This window comes from Leptonychotes weddellii, chromosome 10, assembly GCF_054177405.1.
Source record: "Leptonychotes weddellii isolate Sample4059 chromosome 10, ASM5417740v2, whole genome shotgun sequence".
NCBI classification, from domain to species: Eukaryota; Metazoa; Chordata; class Mammalia; order Carnivora; family Phocidae; genus Leptonychotes; species Leptonychotes weddellii.
In genome coordinates, this window is record NC_138378.1 from 10,625,045 (window position 1) to 10,649,567 (window position 24,523).

Below are 24,523 nucleotides of genomic sequence, written 5' to 3' on the forward strand. Positions count from 1 at the left end.
CCCAGGATCGAGTCCCGCATCGGGCTCCCTGCTCGGCGGGGAGTCTGCTTCTCCCTCTCCTCCCCACTTGTGCTCTCTCTCTCACTATCTCTGTCTCTCTCTTTCTCAAATAAATAAAATCTAAAAAAAAAAAAAAATTCAAAGCTTTATTTATGGACATTGAAATTTGAATTTCATGTAGTTTTCAGGTCATGAAATATTCTTCTTTTGAATTTTTTTTCAACCATTTGGGGAAGTTAAAAGTCATTCTTGGGGCGCCTGGGTGGCTCAGTCGTTAAGCATCTGCCTTCGGCTCAGGTCATGATCCCAGGGTCCTGGGATCGAGCCCTGCATTGGGCTCCCTGCTCTGCGGGAAGCCTGCTTCTCCCTCTCCCACTCCCCCTGCTTGTGTTCCCTCTCTCGCTGTGTCTCTCTCTGTCGAATAAATAAATAAATAAAATCTTAAAAAAAAAAAAAGCCATTCTTCACTCTCCGGTAGGACAGAGAGCAGGTAGGACGCGGCGTTTGGTCCGAAGGCAGCGGTCTGCTCTGCTTGCTCTCCAGGGCATGGGCCTAGGAGGGGAATTCCCGGGTTGAAGGGTGGCAGGTGTCTTTAACTCTACTGGGCATTGCCAGACGCTCTTCAAAGTGGACTCTGACCAGACGACAGACTTCCGGTTTCCCCAGTGCTCTATCCCATCAAAGCTCTCCGCTTAACCGCCCAGCTCCAGCTGTGGTTTCATTTGTTTGTTTGTTTGTTTTTTAAGATTTCATTTTATTTATTTAGCAGAGAGAGAGAGAGCGAGAGCAGGAACACAAGCAGGGGGAGTGGGAGAGGGAGAAGCAGGCTTCCCGCCAAGCAGGGAGCCTGATGCGGGGCTCGATCCCAGGACCCTGGGATCATGACCTGAGCGGAAGGCAGACGCTTAACGACTGAGCCACCCAGGCGCCCCTGTGGTTTCATTTGTAATCACATTATGAAACATGAAGGTACCATGCAGTGTGTTCCTGAGCACTAAACCGTGCTTTATGAAAGAAAATATATACAAATACCAGCATGTTTTAAGTTACCCATTATCCTTCCATTCAGAGAGAACCAAAGTTAAAACTCGGCACCTGTCATTGCAGATTTTTTCCTATTTATACACACACCATTAATTTACCTGTTAGAGGCTAACGCTATATATTACTGTTTTGGAATCTGTTTGTCTCACATCCTGAATTTGTATCAGGTTGCACGTGATGTCCTGGGCATCGTGGAGCCCTCACCTTTGTGTGTGGCCGTCTCCCGGAGCTTTCTGGCCTCTAAGGAAAAACTTCCCTGGCTCGCTCCCCTCCACCCTGAGTGTGCTTCTTCTAGGAGTTGAGAAGAGGGTTGAAATGTGAACGAAAAATACCAGTTCCCTCTGGCAGGTGCCACTTGGGATCCATTCTCCTTTTACTGTCAGGACACTCTGCTTGGCACAACTCCATTGCCCAGCGTCCCCTGCAGCCAGTGGCAGCCTGAGAAGATTCTGCCAGGGTCCCCATCGTTCCGCTGCCACCTGTCATCACACTCACAAAGTTTTATTATGTAGAGAAATCTTTCTTTGAACCCAGGTCTCTTCAAAGGTGGAAAAGGGAGCCGATGACGGCAGGCCCCGTGTCCCTCACACCCAGCCTTGGCTCCCCACCTGGCCCCGGCAGGGTCTGGGCACCTGGTTTGGCAGCCCAGGTACAGGTAGGGTCCCAGGTGGGATATATTCTCCCCACTTCCTTCTTTGGCTGGGGGAGCGGGAATGGGATGAATTGCAGGGTTGGAAGGAACTAAGGGCCAGCACTGGCTTCCCTGCCAGAAGGCCCAGGCCTGGGATCAGGACAGGCTGTCCTACCTGCTTTCGCTTTCTATTCCGTGTATTTCTTTTTTTGTCTGTGCCTGTTACCATAAGCAGCTTTGGATGCCTTTTGGAAGAATGAGGGGGTAAAACTAAACGGAGGCTGCAGGCTTCCCACGGAGAATGCCTCCACCACCTTCCACCAGACTCCTGCGGCTCTGTGGCTTCAGAAACTGGGGATGGGCCCGCGTGTTCCTGCTTCCACAGCCTGGGAGGGGCGCACGGGGGCTCACCTGCAACCCCAGGCAGCAGGAGACCAGCAGCCCAGGGAGCCCTGGGGAGGACGGACTCCTGGCACCTGTGGGCGGTTGCAGCTGTGGGCTGGCTGGAAGCTGGGCCTGTGCTAGATCCTTCCACTTGGGGCAGGAATAGGCCCAGGCCTGCCTGATCCGAAGCCCACCGCACGGCTCGGGCAACACGTCTGCTGCTGCGCCCCTCACCCCTCACCCCAAGTCTGGTAGGTGGTGACACAGAGCTGAGTCCAGGAGTGTGTGACCCATGCTATTTGCCACCTGAACCAACAAACACAGAAACTGCCTCTGATCCAGTAGCATTCACTTTTATTTCTAAGTATCCAGTGACATTACTGTTTTCCAGTCATTTCTGCATTCTTTACAGAGTCCAGTGAGATGAAGCAGGGGCTCTCGCATGGCAGCCACAGGGGCCCCGTCCCTGACCCACCCCATGTGAAGCCCCATCCCGAAGAGCAGCAAATCGTTTCTCAGGAACCAGGACCTAACCAACACCTCACAACTTACATGGGGGAGGACAAAGAATAAGCCTGACCTTCCCAAAGGTCCTTAAAACAAATCAAAAAGCAGTACTTAAAAAAATAACCCTTCATTTTTACAAAGAAAATCACTCGGAAGAATACAAAGAACAGATCAAGCTTGGCAGGGGCCGCATCGGAGACCTTGTCCCCTCCTTGGGGGAGCCACGGACCTCGGAGACCTTGTCCCCGCCTTGGGGGAGCCACGGACCTTGGAGCCCGGAGGCGAGGAGGAGCCGTAGAGCAGGCCTGGGGCTTCCAGAAGGGACTCTGCCGCAGGGCCCACAGGCTCATGGGGGCACGGGCCCACATAGGTGACAGGTGCGCTTGCTCACGCACGGACCAGGCCAGCTCCCCGGTGAGAGAGGGCAGCGAGGGCCAAGAAATGGGGTGGCCCCGGGGACACTGTCAAGCTGGCCTTTTGTCACGTGGCCAACGGCAGCGGAAGCTCCTGACTGTCCAGCTCCGCTTGCGTGAGAGAGCGGGCACCGGGGTGGAGTCCTCTCACTGGGGCTGGGGCCGTTTTCGTTTAAGACAGTCCTGGCTGGGGCTTCGGAGAGCGCGGCGCTGGGAGAGCAGCGGGGCAGGGCGCGGGCTGCTCGGGAGGGTTTCCCACGCCGCCGGCCGGCGGGAGCCACACGCCAACGGCGGGGGGGCGGGGGCCCCTTCTCTCCCTCGCTCTGCGATTGAAGCCCGAATAATGGCAGATCACTGCTGCCGATTCCTCCTTGCTCTTGAAGCAGGGCCCAGCTCTGAGGCCTGTACCTGTGACATCCATGACTTGGGAAGCCGGCCACCACCCCGCGCCACCCTCACTCGCTCCACCCAAGCGGAAGCGGCAGTGGCCAGCCCGCCGAGGACTCTGCCAAATGGCCCCTGTGCGCAGGTGGAACTGAGACCTCACGGGGCCAAGGGTGCCGACGGCCCCTCCGACGTAGGTTTCAGGGACAGGAGGCTCCCCACTCACCCATCTTTCCACACTTCACTGCGCACCAAAGACTCTGCAGGCAAACCAGGGCCTCCCTAGGCTGACGGGGGTACTCCGGGGCGGCCACCATTCTGGGCCAGGCCCTGCCCCTTGGCCTTACGTCAGCCAGGGCCTGGCCAGCACTTCCACTGTGCAGCGAGGCAGCTGGACTGGGTGCGGGAGGTTTCTTTGTTCTGCCATCGGGCTGAGTGTCTGAGCACCCGACCATGGAACTGAGCCACCTTCCTTCTGCCTGGCCCTGGCTCAGCCCAGCCTAAAACCTGATCTCTGGGGACCTAGGACAAGCCAGCTCCTTTCCCTGTCACGCCCCACACCGCAAGCCTCGGGGTATGGTGGTTCCCAGGGGTCCTACAACGACAGGGCCGCACGGGGAGCCTTGGGTGTGCGGCTTGTCGCCACACGGCTCCCCAAGACCAGCATGTCTTCTGAGTTCACTGGCTACCCGTCCAGCTTCCCCACAGGCACTCCCAGACTTCAGAGCCTTCAGCTCGCTCTGAAGTATGACCTTGTCTGTGTGCTACAGCTCTCCCATGGCCTAGACCTAGAAGGAAAGAAATCTGTGGGACATCGTAGTTATGCTGAGTATCTTTTTATCTAGTAGGCATTTATTGCCCCAAATAGAATTATTAGGTATGTTAAGGTGGACAGCAGCAAATTTCTGATTCTCAGGCAGACACTTGAAAAAAATCCACCAGGAAAATATATCTCCATGGGCTCTGCCTGTGGCAAAGGTGAAGAGACAGACCTGAGGAACACCGGTTGCCCCGTCCCCATGGGAATGCGCTCCAGCCCACCAAAGCCTCCCTTCAGCAGGGGGGCAGAAGAGGCTCACGGGAGACCCAAGCTGGTGCTGGGACCTGCCAGGAAAGGTGCCCCCTGCCCACTAAGCCAGGCCTTGGGGACCTTCCACCTTGGGGACTCTTCTCTACTACGGGGTCATTCCCAGGTCTCAGCTAAAAGTAGGAGGCCAGGTGGGCCCTGGTGACAAGGGGGCAGTCTGAATTGAGAAGATCCTGTTTTCACTGCTTTATCTGTGCATTCATAGCCCCCGCCCCACCAAATTTTCTGGTAAACTATTGAGTTTGCCATGCAAGTTACACTTCTGAGCTCAGACCCCGAACTTCAAAGGAGAAGGTAATGACTTATGGATTGGGGAACGCTCTAGTCTTGGATCCCTGCCCTCCCCTCACCAGGTGTGGACAAAGGTCCCCTCCCTCTTTGACCTCTTCTCTTACTTTTCCACTAACATTAAGTAGGAAATGATGGAGACCAGAATTATGCACGATATTACTCCTCCAGTGAAGGTGTTAGGTGGAGTAAAATACTCCCATTTGGCTTAAATTATGGGGTTAAAGTGGGAGGTTACAAAAAGACAAGTGACCATATTTTAACCCTATCAAGTACAGATTTACTTTTCATGCATAAAAAGGAAACCACGTGCTTCCTGCCTGACCGGCCTCATACTTCGGGCAAAGGGGTCTGGCCTGGTGGGCTCTGAAGTCGGTCCTTCCTGACAGACAGAGCCACGCTGTCTGAGGCCCGTGCTGGCCCACTGCGTCCCTCCAGAGAACCACGGACATGCACATGACAAATTAAACCACCCCAGGCAGTGACCCTGAGCCACCCAGGGGAGTTGCCACTGGCCCTGTGGCTTGCAGGGACGAGGTTTGTTAAGGGCAGGGGAGGAGCGGAGGTGAAAGTCAGTAACTGCACTCCGCCTGGACATGACCGGTAGCCAGGGCCGGGCCCACAGGGACGGGGCGGGGCGTGTGAGACCGAACGAGCACGTACAGATGCTCTGCGAGCGAGTCCTGGGCGGGGGTGGCCGGGGAGGAGCACAGGGCCCTGCTGCTCTGGCCCCGGCCCTAGGGCTCTGGCGAGCTGGGACCCAAGCCGGGAGAGATCTGGGGCAGGGAAAGAGGAAATGCTGATTAGGAGTGAAGGTGGCATCAGGCGAACAGTGGGCCTTAGGAAATGGGGCCTCTGGACCAGTGAGGTCCACTGAGCGGGGGAGGTGACCGCTAGGCTCTCGCTGCTTTGTCAAAGTGCATGAATCACAACGGAATTCAGACAGCAGACGCAGGCCTGCACAAGCCCTGTAACTCCTAGCTTCTCCCTCCAGAGGGCGCTCTCACTCCACAGAATAGGCTCGCTCCCCGCCAAACCCAAGGATGCGGCTTCCAGTGGGGCTCCCAGGACGGGCGGTGCGCCCCTGCTCTGAACCAGCGTAAACATCCACACTACTCCCAGAGGAGGGCAGTGGCCGCCTGTCGCTCAGGGGGACGGCCTGCAAGGTCCCAGGCGGAGGTAAAGAAAAAGGTCACTCGGTTTTTCCTTCTCAAGCAACATCACAAAGGGGAGCGTGAGGTTTCCCAGATGCCCGAGCCCGCCCCTTGGGTCAGAACTGCTGCTGCTGAGACCAGAGGCACCTTGATGACCAAAGGGAAATGGCTCCTCGTGCTGCTAGAACCAGGCGCTCCCGTGATGAGGGCCGAGGCTGGGAATGGCAGAAGCTGCAAGCTCCCCCAGCTCCCCGGCAGCCCCTGTCCCGGCAGGCTCCACAGCGGGGCACAGCCTCTCCTCTCAGGCCCCTCAGTCCGGCAGAGGACTCTGCACCCTGGCCGCAGAAGCAGAAGGAAGATGTACCTGGACAGCTGTTCCCTCTGATCTGCGGGCTGAGAAGGGGTCCGGCTCTGTGCAGCCCGGGGACACGGCCTACTTCAGAAGCAGACAGCCGGCTCCAGGGGCCGGGGGCGGCCTCCGCATCCCCCTGCTTCCATCTCCCCTGAGGAGGCTGCCACGTGCGAGCGTCTGTCGTGGGAGCGGCGAGGAGGCCGGACGGGCGCCCTGCTCCGTCACAGCAGCTCCTGCTCGTCGTCTTCGGAGCCGGAGGGGCCCTGGCGCACCTCCTCATACCACTTGTTGGTGAGGGTTTTCATCTGGATGCGCCCATGGTGGAGGTCCTGGAGCAGGAAACACAACCAGGGCCTTGTCAGTGGGTCTGGGTCAGGGCAGGGGTAGGGTCGGGGCCGAGGGACAGGGGAGCTGCCGTGTACCTCGCGGGGGTGTGGGGGAGACGGGACGAGGGGCACGTGGCCACAGGCAATTTCCAAGTGCTAACCAACCAACTCAAGCTGGGATTTTTCTCCGTGGGGGTGAAGATAACAGGAGGCGTCACTCAGAGACAGGAGCAGGAGGCCGGCTGGTGTGATGTTAACAAACAGGGCTCTGCTCCCACCTCTGCCGCGTCTTGGCTGTGTGACCTCGGGGGGGTTACTGCACCCTCTCTGGGCCTCGGTCTCCCCAGCTGTCTGGTGAGAGAGAAGCTGCAGCTACGACACAGGTTGTTGGGAGGACGAAGCGAAGCAAGAGAAATTCCCATGCTGACAGCAACCATGACTGCCCGGGGCGGGAACATGGGCTCGGAAACGAAGGGACGAGACTGTGTCATTCACTGTCGCCCAGAGGCCAGCAGTCCCCAGAGGGATGGAACAAGAGCCCTGAGCCGTGGGCCACTGCCTGAGACCCCGGCATGTTTGAAATTTTCAGCTCAGATTCAGTAGCTGATCAGGGTCCTGCGTCTATCACCCAGGAAAACCAAACTGTGTTAACAAGCCTATCATTAAACCGCCACTAAAAACGGCAGTGAAGGAAAAACAGCAGATGCCGAGTTCCACAGCGTATCCAGCTGCCAGCCCGGGAAGAAGGCCGAGCTGCTGGGGGTGGGTGGCCTGGCTGGCCCCCCCTGCGCACCCCGTCAGCCCCTGCAGATCCTGGGGGAGGGAGGCCGGGGACCCCTAGCCGTGCAGCGCACGCTGGTGTCCCACCTCCTGAGTTAGCCGCCGCGTGAAGAAGGGGTTCAGGTACTTGGCGTCCAGCCACACGAAGCCTTTGAGGTCCTGCCGCCTGATGTAGTGGGCTTCATACTCCTCCTCTGTGAGCTCCGACAAGTGCTCTGACTCGATGGTGTTGCCCTGTGTGGGGAGGGAAGGTCGTCTCATCTCAGGGTCGTTGGCTGGCCTCTTCCAGGGTGCACCCCTCCTCGCCTACCCAGCAGCCACCTGTGTCCCCAACCCTAACTGTGCTTTCGAATCAGTGCAGGGCATCTGTGGGCAGCAAAGCGCCTCCTGGGAGCCCGCAGGGAGGTGGGAAGGTTTATAAAAACATGATGGATACCCAGGAATAAATCAGAATTATGAATAAATCAGAATTTATTTGTGGGCCGGGGTTTGGTTTGTAAGCTTTCCAGGTGATTCTAATGGGCAGGCAGGACTGGGAACTGCCATTCTAGGTGATTTCATTCGCAGCAAACTGAACAAGGGAGGCTCCTTTTGTCATTTTTGCTGGCAGTTGCACTAGCTGGGGTTCTGCTCTGGGCTGGCTCTGGCCGGCCTGTCAGTGTGTGTGTGTGTGTGTGTGTGTGTGGCGGGGCAATCCTGGGGGGAACTGGAGAGGAATGAGGGCAACTACCCCGTGGCAGGGCAGGTCTGCAGGGGGAGGAGGTCTCCCGGGTTCACCGGGTCAATGCCAGCACATCTCCAGGCCCCAGGCCCAGGACAGCCCCACCCCCTGCAGGGACGACCCGAGGCCACCAGGGTGTGAATGTAGCATCTGCCACGCAGCTGGAGGAGCGGCTCTGAAGCCACAGCTAAGTGGCCTCCACTGGGGGCCTGGGGGTGAGCAGGTGCAGGGTGTGGGAGGGGGCGGGGAGAATCACCTGGAGGGCTTATGAACCCACAAAATGCTGGCCGCCCCCAGGCCCACCTGCAGAGCTCTGATTCAGCAGGTCTGGGATGGGGCCCACTAATTTGCATTTCTAACAAGTTTCCAGGGACCTCCACCTTGAGAGTGTTGATGGAGAGCGTGGTGGTGAAGAGCACAGACTATGGAGTCCGTGACCCCTCTGTGCCTCAGCACTCTTGTCTGCAAAATGGGGATGAGCAGAGAGCACCTGCTTCCTGCGGGTTATCAGGGCGACCTGAGATGGTGCGAGGAGAGCACAACCACAGTGCCTGTGCCGCAGAAAACATTCCCTAAATAGCAGCTGCTCTTCTGCTGGGTAAACATCCTGGTTCTGTGGGAGCCAGGCTTCAGCAAGCGTGGCTGCGGGGCCCGCAGGGTAGCGGCACCTGGCAACCTGCTCAAAATGCAAATTCCCTCCGGCCGCAGCCCAGACCTGGGAGACTGGGAGCCCTCCACTGATTCTGCCACCCTCTGAAAGGTCTGAGAACCTGTACTGGGGCTGTTGTTAAGAACAGGCCAGAAAGTTGGGGGATGGGGGTGGCCGGAGACGGGCCTCCGAGAGAAGGTCCCGCTGAGCCAACCCCACCCGCCTGTGACCACCCGAGGGCTTCCTCCCAGCAGGGCCTTGGCTGAGACACAGGCCAGGGCCACACAGAGGCCTGAGACCAAGATCCGGCCAGACCTGAGCTCCCCCGCGGGAAAGTGGGCTGTGTCCCCGTCACTGTCTCCCAGTTGAGGATTTCTCTGCTTTCCTTGACTGAATATTAAGTTACTAATGGCCTCAAATAAGGGAACTAGAAAAAGAGGTATTTCTAGAACTGGGGGTGGGAGGGCGGGGGCGGTGCAGGAAGGTGGGCTGAGAGGCCAAGGCCAGCCTCTGCTCCCGTCAGGGAGCCTGGCTCAGCACAGGCGGCCTAAGGGTCAACACAGGGCAAGGAGGCCCCCACCGCCGCTGACGCCCGGGACAGACAGCCCCTGGCAGGGGCAGCCACAGGGGCAGGAGGGGGGCTGGGAGGAGGCAGGGATCTGGGAGCCTCCGGCTCTCTGCAGCTGGGCCCTGGACACCTCGCTGGTCTGTCCTTGGGGGAAGGCACCGCAAGCACCTTCCCCTCCTCAGGCCCCCAGCAGGAGGCTTTCAGTAAACGTTGTGGGGGAGGGGGATGACGTGACTTTAAAACCTTCCACAGGGTGGTGCCGGGACAGCCTGATGTGGGTCCACGCTCCCACTCCACGGCCTCCGGGGACAGACAACCCACAAAGGGCCGCAGAACTCCAGTTCAACCTCCTTCTGAGTGTGTGTAGGCGCCGAGATCCTCAAATCGTGTCTCATTTCCCCACTTCCCAGCTGCGGTGGAGACCAAGCCCCTGCCCCCGCCCCGGGCCCCCGTGGCACCAACCATCTTCTCGGTCTTGCTGAGGATGACGTCCTTCTTGTTCCTGCGGCGCGCCTTGGCGTCCTCGATGTCCACGAGGCGGATGAGGGGCATGGTGCTGCCGCCCAGCAGCAGGATGGTGAAGAGCACGATGATGATGGTGGTGGTGCCGATAAGCTGCCGCTTCTCCATGGGCTCCAGGTCCAGGTGCAGGCTCAGGGCGTAGGGGATGGCCCCCCGCAGGCCTGGGGGCAGGGAAGGGGGTGAGAGGAGCCGCGTCACTGACCGGGAGCCCTGGGGATCTGGGCTCAGCCCTGCCTCGCGCCAGTCGAACGTTCGAACACATCCTGCTGTGGAGGGCGAGCTCCTCCCGTGAGGCTCTGGGCTGTGAGGAAAGCAGGCTGCAGAGAAGTGGGGCCTGACCGCACCCATTTCCACCTCACGGGGTGGCCACGTAGGTCGAATGAGGTGACCCGTCCCGGCCACGAAGCACCAGGGGCGCATTCGTGCGTGTCTGAGGGCTCGTCCAGCCCGACGCTCACGTTTCAGGAGCCCGACAGCCGGGGCAGGCCGAGCTGTCCCTGCGCGGGGCCGGGCCCTGTGCTGAGGGCTCTGCGCGCAACCCCCCCCCCCCCACCCCCGGCCCTTCACGGCGGGGCTGGTAAGGCAGGGCCTGCCGTTCTCCAGCGCATGCAGATGAGGGAGCGAGACTGAGGGAGACCGAGGGAAGGACGCGTCTCCCGGGGCCACACAGCCTGCCAGGCAACAGCAAAGAAGGCGATTTATCCAACGGCCCCTCGTTTCTGAAGACGCGGCTCTTAAGCAGCTCCTGGCCGCGCTGACAGGCTCGGGGCTGCTCTGCTGCGGGCCGGGGGCTGCTGGGAGCTGCGTCATGGCCTCTTCCTCACTTCCGGTTGTGCTGCCCTGCGTGGGCCGGCTGGGCTGAGGGGCTGCGCTGAGCTGGGAAGCAGCACTTCCCGGGGAACGTCCTGGCCTGCCTGGTGCCCCACAGAGGGGAACAGGTGGGGAGACCCCAGGCGAGGGCTCCGGTGCCCGAAGAAGGGGAGAACGGGGCAGGGCACGCAGTGGAGGGTCTGACGAGACACGGAGGCCGGAGCATCACGGAAGGAGGGGGGTCTGACCGCAGCAGCAGCGCACACCCAAGACGGGGACACACAAAGGGGACGGAATTGAGAGAGACACGGAGAGTGGAAGCTACAGGCCACAGGGGTGAGCGGGAGGTGGGGTGGCCGGGGGAGGGAAGGGCACGGACGACGGCGGGGTGTCTAGGAGGCCGTGCTGCGCGGCGGTCTGGGCGCGAGGCCTGGAGTCTGGCTCCTGGGGTCACCCCCAGGCCTCTCGGGCCGAAGTGACGGATTCAACTCCACCTCTCCACCTGTCACGCGGGACTAGAAACAGGGCCTGCCGGGTCGGTGGCCGGAGGACAAAACGCTCAGCACAGGACAGCTGTACACCCAGCCAGCGCTGACTCAGCCACACCTCTGCTGTGACACACGTTCTTGTCTCCTGTGGGAGGCGACGCTGGCAAAGAAGAGGCTGGGCAGGAAGGTAAATTCAGTCCTAGACAATGAGATCTCCACAGCGTCGAAGGAGGATTTAGACACGAGTCGAGATCTAAGAGCAAACAGCTTTGGGAGCGTGGGAACTTGATGGACGTTGGCGCCACAGGGATGGGTGAGCTTGTGAGAACACAAGAGCAGAAGCAGGTCTGGGGCTGAGTCCTGAGGACGCCAGCGTTTGAGGGGTTGGTAAAGGAGGAGGGGAACCTGAGAAGACCCCAAAGGGAAGGAGGGCAACCAGGAGCATGGCCTGGAGGCCCAGGGAAGAGGGTCTCCAGGCAGAAAGCAGGTCGGTGGGAAGGAGGAGCTCAAAGCCGTGGAGGTGGACCGGACGAGGGCTGCCCCGTGCAGGTCTTGGCTGCAAAAGGTTGCTAGGTGACCTGGGTAAGGCCAAGTTCAGGCCCATGAACAGGAGGTGAGGAAGCAGAGAAAACAGGGGAGAACAGCCCACTTAAGGAGATCTGGCTGCAATGGGAGACGGGAAGCAGCTGGAGGGGGTGTGCGGAAGGGATTTTGGTTGAAGTTGCTGGTTTTTTGCTGGGAAAGAGAAGAATCTTCAAGAGTTTCAATGATGATGTCTCAGTAGAGACAGAGGTTGAAGATCCAGGAAAGAGGGTGAAAATCTGTGGTGAGAGGGCTTGGGATGGCCTGGGACATCAATAGCTGGGACCAACAGCTCTTCACTGTTTAAAACAGCACCCCCATTCCCCACAGAGGTCTCTTATCATGCCCGCCTCTCCCAAACTGCTCACACAACCATGTAAAGGATCTGATACATCCCTTAGACTTTGAGATTTTTAAGACTTTGGGTCAACTACTCTACAAAAAATTTTTTTTTCTCGTTGGCAAGAAAGATTGAGAAAAAGTTTCTCTCACTAAACATACATACATACCTCACACACACATACATATGTATATATTTTAAACCAGGTCTTTTGAAAGAGGAGAGAAATCTGTGAGAAATGTACAGATATGCTGTTGGATAGAAAACAGCTTATAAAGCATGTTGCTGTACCCCGACCCACACGGAATAATTATAATATTTAAATAAGAAAGTACAAAGAACTGGATGTATTGCTCAAAAATAAATTTAAAGATGCCTAAGGATCCAGTTCGTTAGGAGCCAAAGATGAAATCATTCCCATCCTTTAAAGAGTACAGGAATTTGCACAGAAACTGAAAATGTTCCAATCAGCTCTCAGAACTCTGACTGAATGAAAAAAAATATCCAAACCTGGCCTGTAGCACGAAAGAGTTTAAACTTGAACCTTTTTTTCTTTTGAGCCCCTCACTACTTGCAGGCGGGTGAGGGCTGCCCCCTGCGTGTCCTGCCCCGGACTGCCCGTCCGCCGAGAGGAGTGCGAACAGGACAGTAAACCTTGGCTCCACCTCCTGTCATCACAGGAACCCAAGCAAGTCCTTTGCCCTTGAATCTGAGCTTCCTCATGTGTAGAAGAGACCTGCACTACCCATTTGTCTTGCAGTACAGAGCCTGTGAGGGGCACTGTCTGTGAGGGACTCGCCCGGGGCTGGTAAATGGGGGGCCAGTATGATTTTTGCCTTATGAGGGGCGCCCGGTTTCAAAGGGCTCCAGCAGAGACCACATGTGCTCTCTACACCATGTGTGCCCCTATAAGAGCTACTTTCCTTCCAGTGTTCGTTCAACATTGGACTTACCGCTAAACCACATGATGAACATCATCTTCGGTGTGATTTTATGATCACGGAAGAAATTCAGGAGGTAGGAAAGAGGGAAAATGTTCACTGCTCTGCCAAACAGTACAAGCACCTGTGAATAGCAACAAGTTTTAGTCTTAGACAGAAACCTCTGGTCTTTTTCAAGCTGAAGCTTGTTGAAGCGAACACAGACCTTGTGACATGCCCATAGTAAGTGCAGCCCTCCCCCTGGCCATGAAAGACATGAATGACAGGGCTAGGCAGAGGCCCAGCTGGGGCGAGTTGATGGAGATGCTAGTTTCTGCGAGTCTGGGAGAGGATCGCACTTTGTACGTTATGTTTCTGTAGCCAGGAAGAGAGGACTAACAAGGTATCAAAGCCAGCTTTAAGCTGTGACAGCAGAACAAAACCAAATGCCAAGAGGCCGTGCCGAAGTATCCAGGGATTAATTTAAGGGCAATCGCACTCTTCCAAAGGTGCTCCACCGTGGAACGGGCCTGCACTAATCATTCCAATGGGCTAGCTCTGGAGAGACAGACAAGGTGTTCCTGCCTCTCCCGTGGCCCCCCACCCCTCCCAGGAAAGGAGGGATGACTGAGAAGGGCCTACACACAATGCTGCTCCCCAAGCAAAAGGAATGTGTAGGTAGGTTCTGGAAGGAGGTCACATGCACCCTGCCTGGCCGATTGCTTGCCAAGGCTTTTGGTTCCTACTCATCCCCAAATTTGGTCTTAACAAAATGTAGCTTTAGGTAAGGTTTAAATCTTATCTAATTGGATACCTAGAACTACTTATTAATTTACTCTTTTTTCATCTTGGTTCTCACCACAACTAACTTAATAATATGTACACAACGTACACATGTACATTCGGCAGGCTCTAAGTTTATTCTTTTAGGAAGCACAAATTGAATGTGCTTTGGACTGTTTGCCTTGGATGGTCAAGTTAACAATGGCTCCCAATCATCTAACATTTAAATATCGGACAATGTGCCAAGCATTTTATATGCATTATATCTTGTTAAATTTAGATCCCTGCAATGCTCTTATTACTGGTATTACTATCTCCATTTTAGGGAAAGTAAATGGAGACAGAGAGAGGTTAGGGGACTGGTCCAAGCTGACCCAGGCAGGAAGTGGGGAGCCATGCCCCAAACCCGATTCAGCCCCCAAAGCCTGTGCCCTTGACCACTAAGCGAGTCTGAGGTAACCCATCTGAATAGCAGGGGCCGTCGCCGGGAAAGGCAGGGCCGGCCTGCCTGTGTGCTCGGGGGAGACCAAGCTCCCACTCCAGAGCATCTTCTCATTTTCCTTTTGCTCCTAGCCCACGGCGGAGGGAGCCACCGCCTTGTTTCACCCACTGAAATCCAATCTTTGATTCCCGCACTTGTGTTTCAGGTTTGACCAAATGTGGCCCCTTTGACCCAGTGAGCACACTAAAGACTATTATCCTTTGTGTAAACAACTTTTGCTTTTCTCTTTGTCCTGAAACCTGAGTTTGGAGGACAGATTAACAGTAGCAAAAGCAACGAGCTCCTGCCGACTGAGAGGTGGAAGCACCCATACTACAAGGAGAAACATCGTTTCCCTTAGGGCTCTTTAGCTCCTCTGTGCCTCAGTTTCCCCACATGCCAAACAGGTGGGCCCCACTGGTTTGCACATGGTAGGTGACAGTGCTAAAAAAAAGGTCTGCCTCTCAATAGCTGGCTTCTGTTAAGTGGCACTGGTAATAAAAGTTAACTGAAGATGAATTATGATAATTGAGCAACAGTAAGGCGTGCTTCTCATGTGTCTTAAATTAACGGTGGATTTTAAAAGGACAACAAAGATCAAATTAGGGATTGCAGTATGAATCAGCAGGCGGGTTTATGGGAGACAAGCTCACACTGAGGGATGAGAGACCTGGGAGCACCAGGCTAAATGCCCACATGTTAGAAGCCATTCGTGTCACTTCCATCTGATGCCTGAGGAAACTGCCCCTTTGTTTTAAACACTAAACATTTATTCCTCCCCACTCCCTTCCCCCACAAGATTTGGTTCTACTGTGAAAGATCAAATTCTTTTCCTGTTTTAAATTAATTAATTAATATTTTAATTAGTCTCCTCTTGCTGCCCCGAGTCCAATGGTGAGTTTCCCAAACCTTCTGAATGGTAAGAATCACCTGGGATGACTGTTCTGGGTGAACCTCTGGGGAGGTAAGGGTCTGGTAATCTTTAACAACCGTCCAGGGTCACACTCAAAAATGGACACATTTGAAGAAAACCACAGTGAGAAGTAAGTATGTGCATTATAAATTACTCAGAAAAAGTAGAAAATGAAAAGAAATCATCCCCAATTCTACAACCACTGTGAACATTGTGCTATATTTTTTACATTTTTTTTTTTACGCATGATGTTTTTACATGGTTATGATCAATTATGCATTCAATTCTGAAAGCTGCTTTTACCATCTAACATAGAAACACAGAAACTTGTACTTTTTGGAGAAGACCATAACCTTTAAGGCCATTTAAAATTTAAAAAGAAGCAAAAAATTATTTTCCAAGGATATTCATTCACTTACCCTTTAGTATGTTTGTGATTCTTTAACAAAAGAAACTTTAAACAGAAGAGTGTCTATGTAGCTGTTGACCTTGAGCAGTTAACAGTTACATAAATGAATCCAGAACATGTGGTTATTGATCTACAAATAAGTAATTAAATAAAAAACAAGGAAAATACTTACTATGCACCAGATGACAAAGGAAATTTCAAACTTGTGAGGGAAACTAAAAATGGACAGGCCAAGAAATGCAAACACACATGTTTCTGAAACAAACCAAAGAATGGATTATTCAGCCCCAACTATTTTCTTCTGACAGGGTACTCGATCATTAAAGCAAGCAAACATTTCACAGTGAGTCAGAATCCACTATAACACTTCGCTTATTTTCTGAAAAATCCTGCATCCGATGCCTTGGTGGGAACTGTGCTTCGATTCGCTCGTTTTCTTCTATCACACGAGCCACACGTGCTTGCTTATTCAGAATCTCCTCAGTTAACGATCCAGCTGTCAAATACCCATGCAAATAAATACTCTCCCACCGGGGAAGATGATAAATATATGAATCTGCCCATTTGTTGAACAGTTATTAGCAAGGATCCCAACTGCAGCAAAGTGGCAAAAATTCAGAGCAAATGACTGCAGGTACCACATAACTAGTGTGAAAAGGGCCCTCGGTTCACTTCCTTGCCAGGGCGGCCAAAGCTAAATGAGTGACTTCACGCATTTGATGCTGCCACAGGTTTGGAAGATGGGCTTGTACCCGCAGGATCTGCAGGAAGAGGGGCATTTCCAACCCTTGGCTTCACTCCACAAGTCAGAAAGAGTCCGACACCTACTCTCTGGGCAAGCAGGTACTTGTGTATCCAACAAAAAGCACCATATGAATTTCTAGCACTAGGCTCCCTGTTATCACTGTGACGTCCCTCAGAATAGGCTAATAATCAGGGAGACAAGGACTGTATTTTAAAATAGTTGAACATCATAAAACAGAGAGGCTGTTTTAAAACACTTCAGCCATGTTCTTCTCTGAACATGTATCTTTTTAAAACAAGTCTGCAAGCTGGATAGTACACACACCCTTCTCCTCCTTGAATTTTTTTATCTAATAAACATTTTTGTGATCTTTCCAAATCAGCTCATTTAGAACATACTCAGACTATGTTATGCTTTTCCCTGGCGGCATAAATTCCATCACATTGGTATGTCATGGCTAATTTAACAAATCCCGTGTCAATGGACACTGAGGCTGTTTCTATTGCTGATATTACCAGTTACAGCAAATATCCAGGCTCCATTCCCGAGGGTAGCTCTGCTGGGTCAAAGAGCACACGGCTTTGAAACCCAGCCTGACACTGCAATGACTCGCCACAAAAGATGGCATCAGGGCCCGTGCGTGTCAACGGGGCCTGCTTCCCATATGCTTGTGCTGGAAGTGGGTATTAGCAAAACTGAGACATGCCAGTCTGATGGGTACAAAATAGCTGGGTGTTTTGCTTTATATCCCTTTAAGTGTGACAGTCGGGCTCAGAGACCTTCGCTAGGACTTTGTGAGTGGGGAGCTGTGGAAAAAAGACCCCCTGGACCAGGAAGACACAGACCTGGAATCCAAACTCACTTCTTAGCCACGAGGCTGTGGGCAAGTCATCTGACCTCTGGGCACCTGAGCCCCCTTGGCTGCGGAAGGAAGCCTCTGCATGGCCCACCCCGGTCGCCTAGCGCATGACAGCGCAGAACCAGTGCTGGAAAATGAGACGAACCCCGCCGCAGCGCCAGGGAGATGCTGCTGAGGACAGCTAGGGCACGGCCACCAGGAGGCCAGCGGAAGGGGACCGTGGGAGAGCGCATCCTTCGCTGCCAGGTATAAACCAGGGAGGAGGCGGGGGGTACAGCAGCGTGTGGGGGAGCAAGAGCTCATACTGAAACTGCTTAACAGAAAGAGTCTCCGCGGTGGACCCCATCCAGCAATTACAGGGCTGGCACACAGGCACCCGAGTCATGCCCTTCGAGCCGCTCTCGTGGGAAAGGGGCCTGTGGACAAGTTGGGAAAAAGCTGTAACGCTGTCCCCTTCTCAGCAACTCACAATGTGCGTCAGCTCACAGTGCTCTTGCAGCCCCCAAACTGAAAGTGTGTATCCCCCAGGATTTTCCAGACTCTTGTTTGACTGTGGAGTCTTATCTCACCTAACCCTCACCGATGCCAGTGCCAGGGGACACATTTTTGGAAATGTCACCTTACAACGTTGAAACGTATCAGTCTCCAATGTTCATGTTTAGTAGTTCTCATTATTTTTGGTCTTAAAATTACAGGAGTCCAATGTTCCAGAAAGTTATCAGGAGTTAGGTTTATGTTATTGAATTTGAAAGCCAGAGTAATAAACAAAAGATAAGGGAGAGAAGTATCTGGCTCTAAGGAATTCTGCTGCCTCTCCTGCCAGGGAAAAGAGGGTGTGGCTGAACGACGGGCCGTGGGCAGGCCTGCGCGGGACCACACAGAGGCAGAACTCACCGCACAGGAAGGCCACGGTCCGAAGGGTCTGCTGCATGAGGATCTGGGTGACCGGGGACAGGTTATGGTGCGTGTAGTGGGACATCACGATGCCTGAGAACAGGATGGCCATGATGCCTAGAGAAGGACAAAGAGGCAAAGCACACAGACATGAACAGAGCAGAAAAGCACCTGCTATGTGATACACAAATAATATCGCACATTTTCTACAAGTCACTGGGCCCTACAGTGGTACATGTTTTCAGAAAAAGGAAAAGAAAAGGGGAAGAAAGTACTACCCGAGGTCTCCCAGAGGCCGCAGAGAAATGCTATGGGCCCCCTGTCTCTGGCAGCTTCCTTACCGGCTGGGTGACCTTGGGCCAAGCTTCATTCCCTCTCCAAGCCTCAGCTTTCTCATCTGGGCAGTGGGACTAACAGCACCCTCTCTGGACCTGTCAGGAGGGTAATGGGGATAAGCCATGTACACTGTCCGCCACAGGCCCCGGGCTGAGCAGATGTGAGCTGTCACTGTCACCCACGGATGGAAGGGGTGCAGGTGAACCACTCTTGGGGCAGAAAGGGAGCGTAAGAATCTGGATGTGGAGAATGGGTGGATTTTTATTTACTTTTTTTTAAATTTTCCCTTAATCACCACGAGTTACTCTTATAAAAAGAGAGAGGAGTGACTAAAAAAGGATCTGCGTCTTTTCCTGAAAGCTCTCCACAAGAGTCTACACTTCCTGTTGCTCACTCAGGATTGATCTCTGCATGGCCCACTGCCCCTAATCACTCCCAAAGCGCTTTGCACGGATGGGTTAGTTACCTCTCAATGCTGCCCTGCCTTGGCAGCAGAAAGGGGGCCTCATTTTCAGGTAAGGAAGATGAGATTTTTACAAACTCATTAAATAAACTGCTAAAATGTATCGATTACGAGGGAAAATTCGTAAGCAAAATTGTAGCTCACTCCTGCCACTTCGTAGAGAGAGGGATGCCTAGCTGACTCTCCATTTGGAAAGGGTGAAAATCACCCAACTGCATCGGAACCATTTCAAGGGCTCAGCTTGAGGTCTCAATGATACCCCCCACCCCACCAAGGGCAGGCCCACCCCCTTGTGTGAATAGCAAATTCCTGTGTTCTTTCATTCTTCCCTGCCAAGGAAGCTGGCCAGGAACATTCCAGCAATGCTTCCCAGGGGCACACCTGACAAGATGGGACAGGGAAAGGAGAGGGCAGGCTTTCCGTGGTCCTTGAGGGCACTGGGAAGACTATAGCTCATGAGACGTGAACCGCTGCTCTGCTAGGTAAGAACGCACACACCGGGACCTCCGGCTGTTTCCCAGTATGCTCCTGCAGGCATTGGTGGGGGGGGACCCCCCCGGACTGCTGACCCTTCCTGACACTGCCACAGAATACAGGGAAGGCAAAGCAATGTGAGACAGAAGGGAAGAGACCAGAACCTGAGACTGGAACCCCATCGAACGGCGGTGGGGCAGCTCACCCCGGCTCAGCCCAGGCCCGTGATGGGCACTGCACGTGGCTTAGCCTCACGACCCCGACGGTTCCATGAGGGGGTGCTGTTAGTCCCGGTGTCCAGATGAGCAAGCTGAGGCTCAAAAGCGGCACGGACACACTTCAGTTTTTATGGACTTGATCCTTAGCATCACCGTCCGGGGCGAAAAGTTCCTAGCTTTTGCACTTCCAAAGGGTTTTCTTTCACTCGTTCGCTTTGAGAAGGGTTATCAAGTCACTGGCAAAGCTGAGACCTTGGAGTTCTTACCTTGATGTAAAAGTCAACCCCAGAGGTGCCTGAGCCACGTTTAGGCTGTGACACGAGTGGCCTTCCATCGACAGTGTTGTCCCGCCCACAGGAGTCCCAACACGAAATAACCTCTCTGGAAAGCTCTGGGAAGTCAGAGGTGACAGTGAAAGTTGCCTCGGGACTGAACACCAGCACCCATTGCCGGAGCACCAGGGAGCTTTCCTGCCCACCCTCCGGCGCAGCCCGCCTCAGCGCTCTGCAGCAGGGGGCAGGCTCAGCGCAGGAGGGGTCTGGCTGGCTGGGTCACTCTGGTGCACTAGGCCAGGGCTGGAAACCCAGAAGCTTCAGGAGCCGGACAATAAAGAAAAAAGAAGGGTGACCAACATGTGGGTAAAGAAAGCATAAGCCCATCTAGAAAGTTCTGCCCGCAGCCCTGTGGATGGGAGGCCTAAGTGCTGTCAGTCTTCCTTCCGGCTTTTGGAGAGATGCCAGAAATGTTTCTTATGGGAAATCTCCCAGCTTTTAATGACGGCAAATAACTCAAATGTTAATAAATTTTCTGTACAGATAAACAACCCCCTCTGGAGGCTGAGTTTGGACCCTATGAAAATGGGCCCTCTGGCTGGTGAACAGCCAGCCACCACCTTTACCCCAGGCTAGTCTGAGGTCAGGGCATCTCTTGAGTTCTGGGGGCTAAAGCAAAGGGTCAGCAGCATCAGCAGTGGATGCGAAAGCCCGAGGGACAGCTCAAGTGTCTGCCCTATGAGCCCTCCCTCAGCAAAGGTAGCTTCTCCAAGCTTCTCCACCACCCAGACCACCCTCATCCACTGTAGCTGCCACCACACGGGCTGTAAAAACACCGATGGGTAAGTGGTGCAAACAGGCTCACTTGTAGAGCTAAAAGGCATGGGTATTTTATTTTATTTATTTTTTATTTATTTGACAGGGAGAGAGGGAACACAAGCAGGGGGAGCGGAAGAGGGAGAAGCAGGCTTCCTGCGGAGCAGGGAGCCCGATGCGGAGCTCGATCCCAGGACCCTGGGATCATGACCTGAGCCGAAGGCAGACGCCCAACGACTGAGCCACCCAGACGCCCCTTTTATTTTATTTTAAAGACTATTTATTTATTAGAGACAGAGAGAGACAGAGCACGAGTGGGGGGCAGAGGCAGACACTTAACCGACTGAGCCACCCAGGCGCCCCAAAGCATGTGTATTTTTAAAAATGCCCTATAAGGAAGAATTCCTGACACATGTATTTCTTTTAGAAGGCAAAATCATTTGAGGAAGTAGATAATAGCACAGCAAAATGGACATCGTCAAGGAAGGAAAGAAGGAAAGAAGGGAGGAAGGGAGGAAATCCATTTCTAGTTTCAGTTAAATCCACTATTTTAAATGTCACGAACAATGGTGATGAATAGAGACTCAAGTCCAAAGGCAGAAGGTGAAGGGTGTCTATCGTGGTATAACTTCCACTGTATTGCACCTTACTGTGGGTAAAATATGATGAACTTCCCGAAGGCTGGATCAAACCACAGTTTTGTTAATTACCTTAAAATAAAACTGTTTTGCTATAAAACATCCAGACTCAGAGATATAGAGTCAGAGACTCTCCATTCACACTGTCTTGCCCCCAGGTAACTACTATTAACAGTTCCCCATGTAGGCCGCCAGTTCTTTGCCCATGCTATAACAAAGCTCATCTGCCTTTAAAAAGCACAAAATAGGAGGATCACATTATGGATGCAGCATGGATTACCAGCAGAGGGATTTTTAAAAGGCCTCAAACACTTAACCTGCCTTTGCACATATAACAGAAACCCAGTTCCTTCCCGGGCCTACAGAACCCTGCTGGCCGGGGCCCCTGCCCCTCTGTCCCAGCCACGCTGGTCTTCTTGCTCTTCCTGGAGTGTGCCAAGCTCCCTCACGGCGATCTGGATGCTGAACACTGCTCAGCACTGCTGCCCCAGGTCCTCCCTTGGCTGGCTTCTTCTCACCACACAGGTCTTGGCTCAGGCACCACCTGTTTGGGGAGACCTTCTTGACCCCCTACTGCATGATGCGTCTGTCCCCATGCCACTGTCACATTGCTCTGATTTCTCTCCTTCCTGTCACTTCTTCACTACCCGAAATTACCGTGTGTTCGCTTACTTGCTTGCCATCTTTCTTCGGCAGGTGGGAACCTCATCTGGTCTTGTTTACTAAGGACAGCCCCAGTACCAAGGACAGTTCTTGGCATTTAATAAGTATCTGCTGAATGGATGAATAAGTGGCTTTCCAGCTTTTTTTTTTTTTTTAAATTTGGCAATATATCTTAGAGTTCTTTCCATGGCAGCACAAATAGGTCAAATTCATTTATTCAGTGGCTGCACAGAATTCCATACTGAGAACCAACCCCAATGTACTTCGTCTTTCCTAGCACTAGTGGCTTGCAGGTTTTCTCCCACAGGCAGGGCTGCAAAGGAACCCCTGGCTGCGCCCCTGAGCTCGGGAGAGCTGCACAGCACGTTCTACCTTCGGCCCACATCTCCCCCACCTGACACAGAGGTTACGTCCCATCCTCTGTGACTCACCATGACAGTGTGTCACTCTGCCCCAATCGCCCTCCCTCAGCCCACTGTTGGCTGAATTGGCAAAGGTGGGGTCTAGTCAACCCTGAATCTTCAGAGCCAGAGGGCAAAGTGGCCCTTGAAACTGGCCTCAGTGAATAGACCAGTTAACGTTGATAGAATTAGAACAAAGATTCTGAGAATAGCTAATACTTACTAACTCATAATTAGGGGGACTATTTAATTTGCTGTTGAAACCAGGATGTCTGTGAGTGAAAGGGGGTGTCATTAATACATGTTGAGGGTGTTAGGGCCAGCAGGACATGTCACCCCAGCATGCCTCTGTCAGGATTCTTACTCGCATTGTTCCCTTTAACCCTTGACCACCGGCCCTGGGGTGGCCCTTTTATAACGTCTATTTCGTGAGGAGGAAGTGGATGCCCAGAGTGGTTAAGTCGACTGTGTGAGGTCACACAGCTAATGAGGGGCGGGGCAGGGATTCAAACCCTGGTCTGTCTGGCGTCCTTAACCGTTGTGTCCTAAACACGTGATTCGGAAGACAGCATCCTGCTGTATTCTTGGTAACTGCTCACTCAGTCCTTTGTGACAGGAAAAGTACAGCAGGAAAAGGAAGGGAGGATAGCAAACATCACCTTTCCCGCTGTACTCTCACAGCAGGACTCGAAGGTCCTCACAACACCCCAGGACTATCCTACCCTTGTCTGAAAACCCTGTGTGACAAATATCCCAAAGACAAACATGGGCAGAGCCCAGCCAACTGCCCAGAGGTGGCCGAGCATGCTCTTGGCTCGCATGTGCTGTCTTTGGCCTCACTGCCCACTGGCATGTTTGGCAAAGGCCCTCAAAAAAGTGAAACCCTACAAACAGAAAACACTGCCACTCTGAAGACAAGAAAAACACTCCCTGGTTTTAATCACAAATTCCAAATGGATGCATGAAATACATCTTTGTCACCAGGTACTCAGTGTTCATCTCAAAGGGGTGGGGAACAATTTAGAAAAACAGAGGTAAAAATAGCCAGGCTAGAGCCAAATGACTCACAGGTAATGTTTATGTAAGTAAGTGCCAAAATTCAGGAAAGATAAGAGAAGGAACTCGATGGCAGATACTGGGATGAAATTATCCAAGAGAACTGGCTTGGGAACAAATCAAATTAAGAACAAACAAAACCATAAGGTTTACAAAGAGTTCTCCAGTGAAAATGGCCAGAGTCCTCTCTGCTTCCTCCTTGGCAGGATCTGCTCACCGAGTACCCGCGTGTAATTCTAGAGAGCCATCTGTGGGGAAGGAGAATTCTGCTCAACAGAGTCATTAAAAACCACTGGGGACTTCCACTTTGCTATACAAACTGCTGTCCTGCCATAAACAACTAGAAAACCTGATCAAAGATATGAAACGAAACTGTCTTCTGACGCTGGGTACTGCAGGGTAGGGCTGTCAGAAGGGAAACATTCCTGACAGAAAGGAAACAAAGCGGCCATTCCTGCTCCAGGCCCCCGCCCAGCTTACTGCCCAGACAGAGCTTCCGGGCTGAGGCTCAGGGATGGGAACTCCAAACCCCAGCCCAGCAGAGTCAAGTCTAGCTGAGAAGAGGAGACAGATGAGAGCCAAGGGACCCAAAGCAGCCAGAATGCCAGAGAAGGGGGGCTGCACAGAAAGAGAGCTCTGGAGAGCTACCATAGTGTCCCCTTGAATCTTGGATTGTGCTGATCTGTACACATGTGGGGTGAGATCCTATGTACACATGTGGGGTGAGATCCTAAGAGGCTAGGGAGACGATCACTAATAAGGAACAGGCCAAAAATTCCCAAAGCAGACACAGGGCTGGGAAGTTTGTGTTCCCACAGGCCAGAGTGGGGTGACCTTGTAATACAGGAGACAGGAGGTAGAGTCCTTGGAAGGGCACTGCATTACTTCCTAGGGCTACTCCGGACCTGCTGACAAAGTTTGAAAGTAAACCTCAAAAGGATTAAACTGATGCCAAGAAACTTGGATACACGACGGAAGAAAATCCAAAATTCTATGAAGAATACAATAAAATCTAGTACTCAACAAGATAATAAAGTTTACAATGACTGGCATTCAATGAAAAATTAATAGGCAAGCAAAGAGCAGGAAAATATGACTTATAAGCAAAAGAAAGGTGAACTGACAGAAAAAGACCTAGAACTGATGGAGATG

General features: G+C 53.3%; 1 protein-coding gene across 4 annotated transcripts in view; it reads right to left on the minus strand.

Annotated features, from left to right (window-relative positions):
• Positions 1-24,523, minus strand: part of SLC9A8 (solute carrier family 9 member A8) — a 79,571-nt gene that overhangs the window by 8,744 nt on the left and 46,304 nt on the right. For 3 of the 4 annotated variants that reach the window (XM_081831935.1, XM_081831937.1, XM_081831938.1), the window contains 6 exons: positions 18,035-18,151; positions 15,709-15,791; positions 12,984-13,095; positions 9,751-9,971; positions 7,438-7,584; positions 2,397-6,573 (listed from right to left, as the gene is read on the minus strand). In XM_081831935.1, the coding sequence (XP_081688061.1) occupies positions 6,466-6,573; positions 7,438-7,584; positions 9,751-9,971; positions 12,984-13,095; positions 15,709-15,791; positions 18,035-18,151 (788 nt within the window). In that variant the 3' untranslated portion in view covers positions 2,397-6,465. Of the gene's footprint in view, positions 1-2,396; positions 6,574-7,437; positions 7,585-9,750; positions 9,972-12,983; positions 13,096-15,708; positions 15,792-18,034; positions 18,152-24,523 lie in introns of those variants that run through there. The other variant, XR_014148882.1, reaches the window with a different exon arrangement.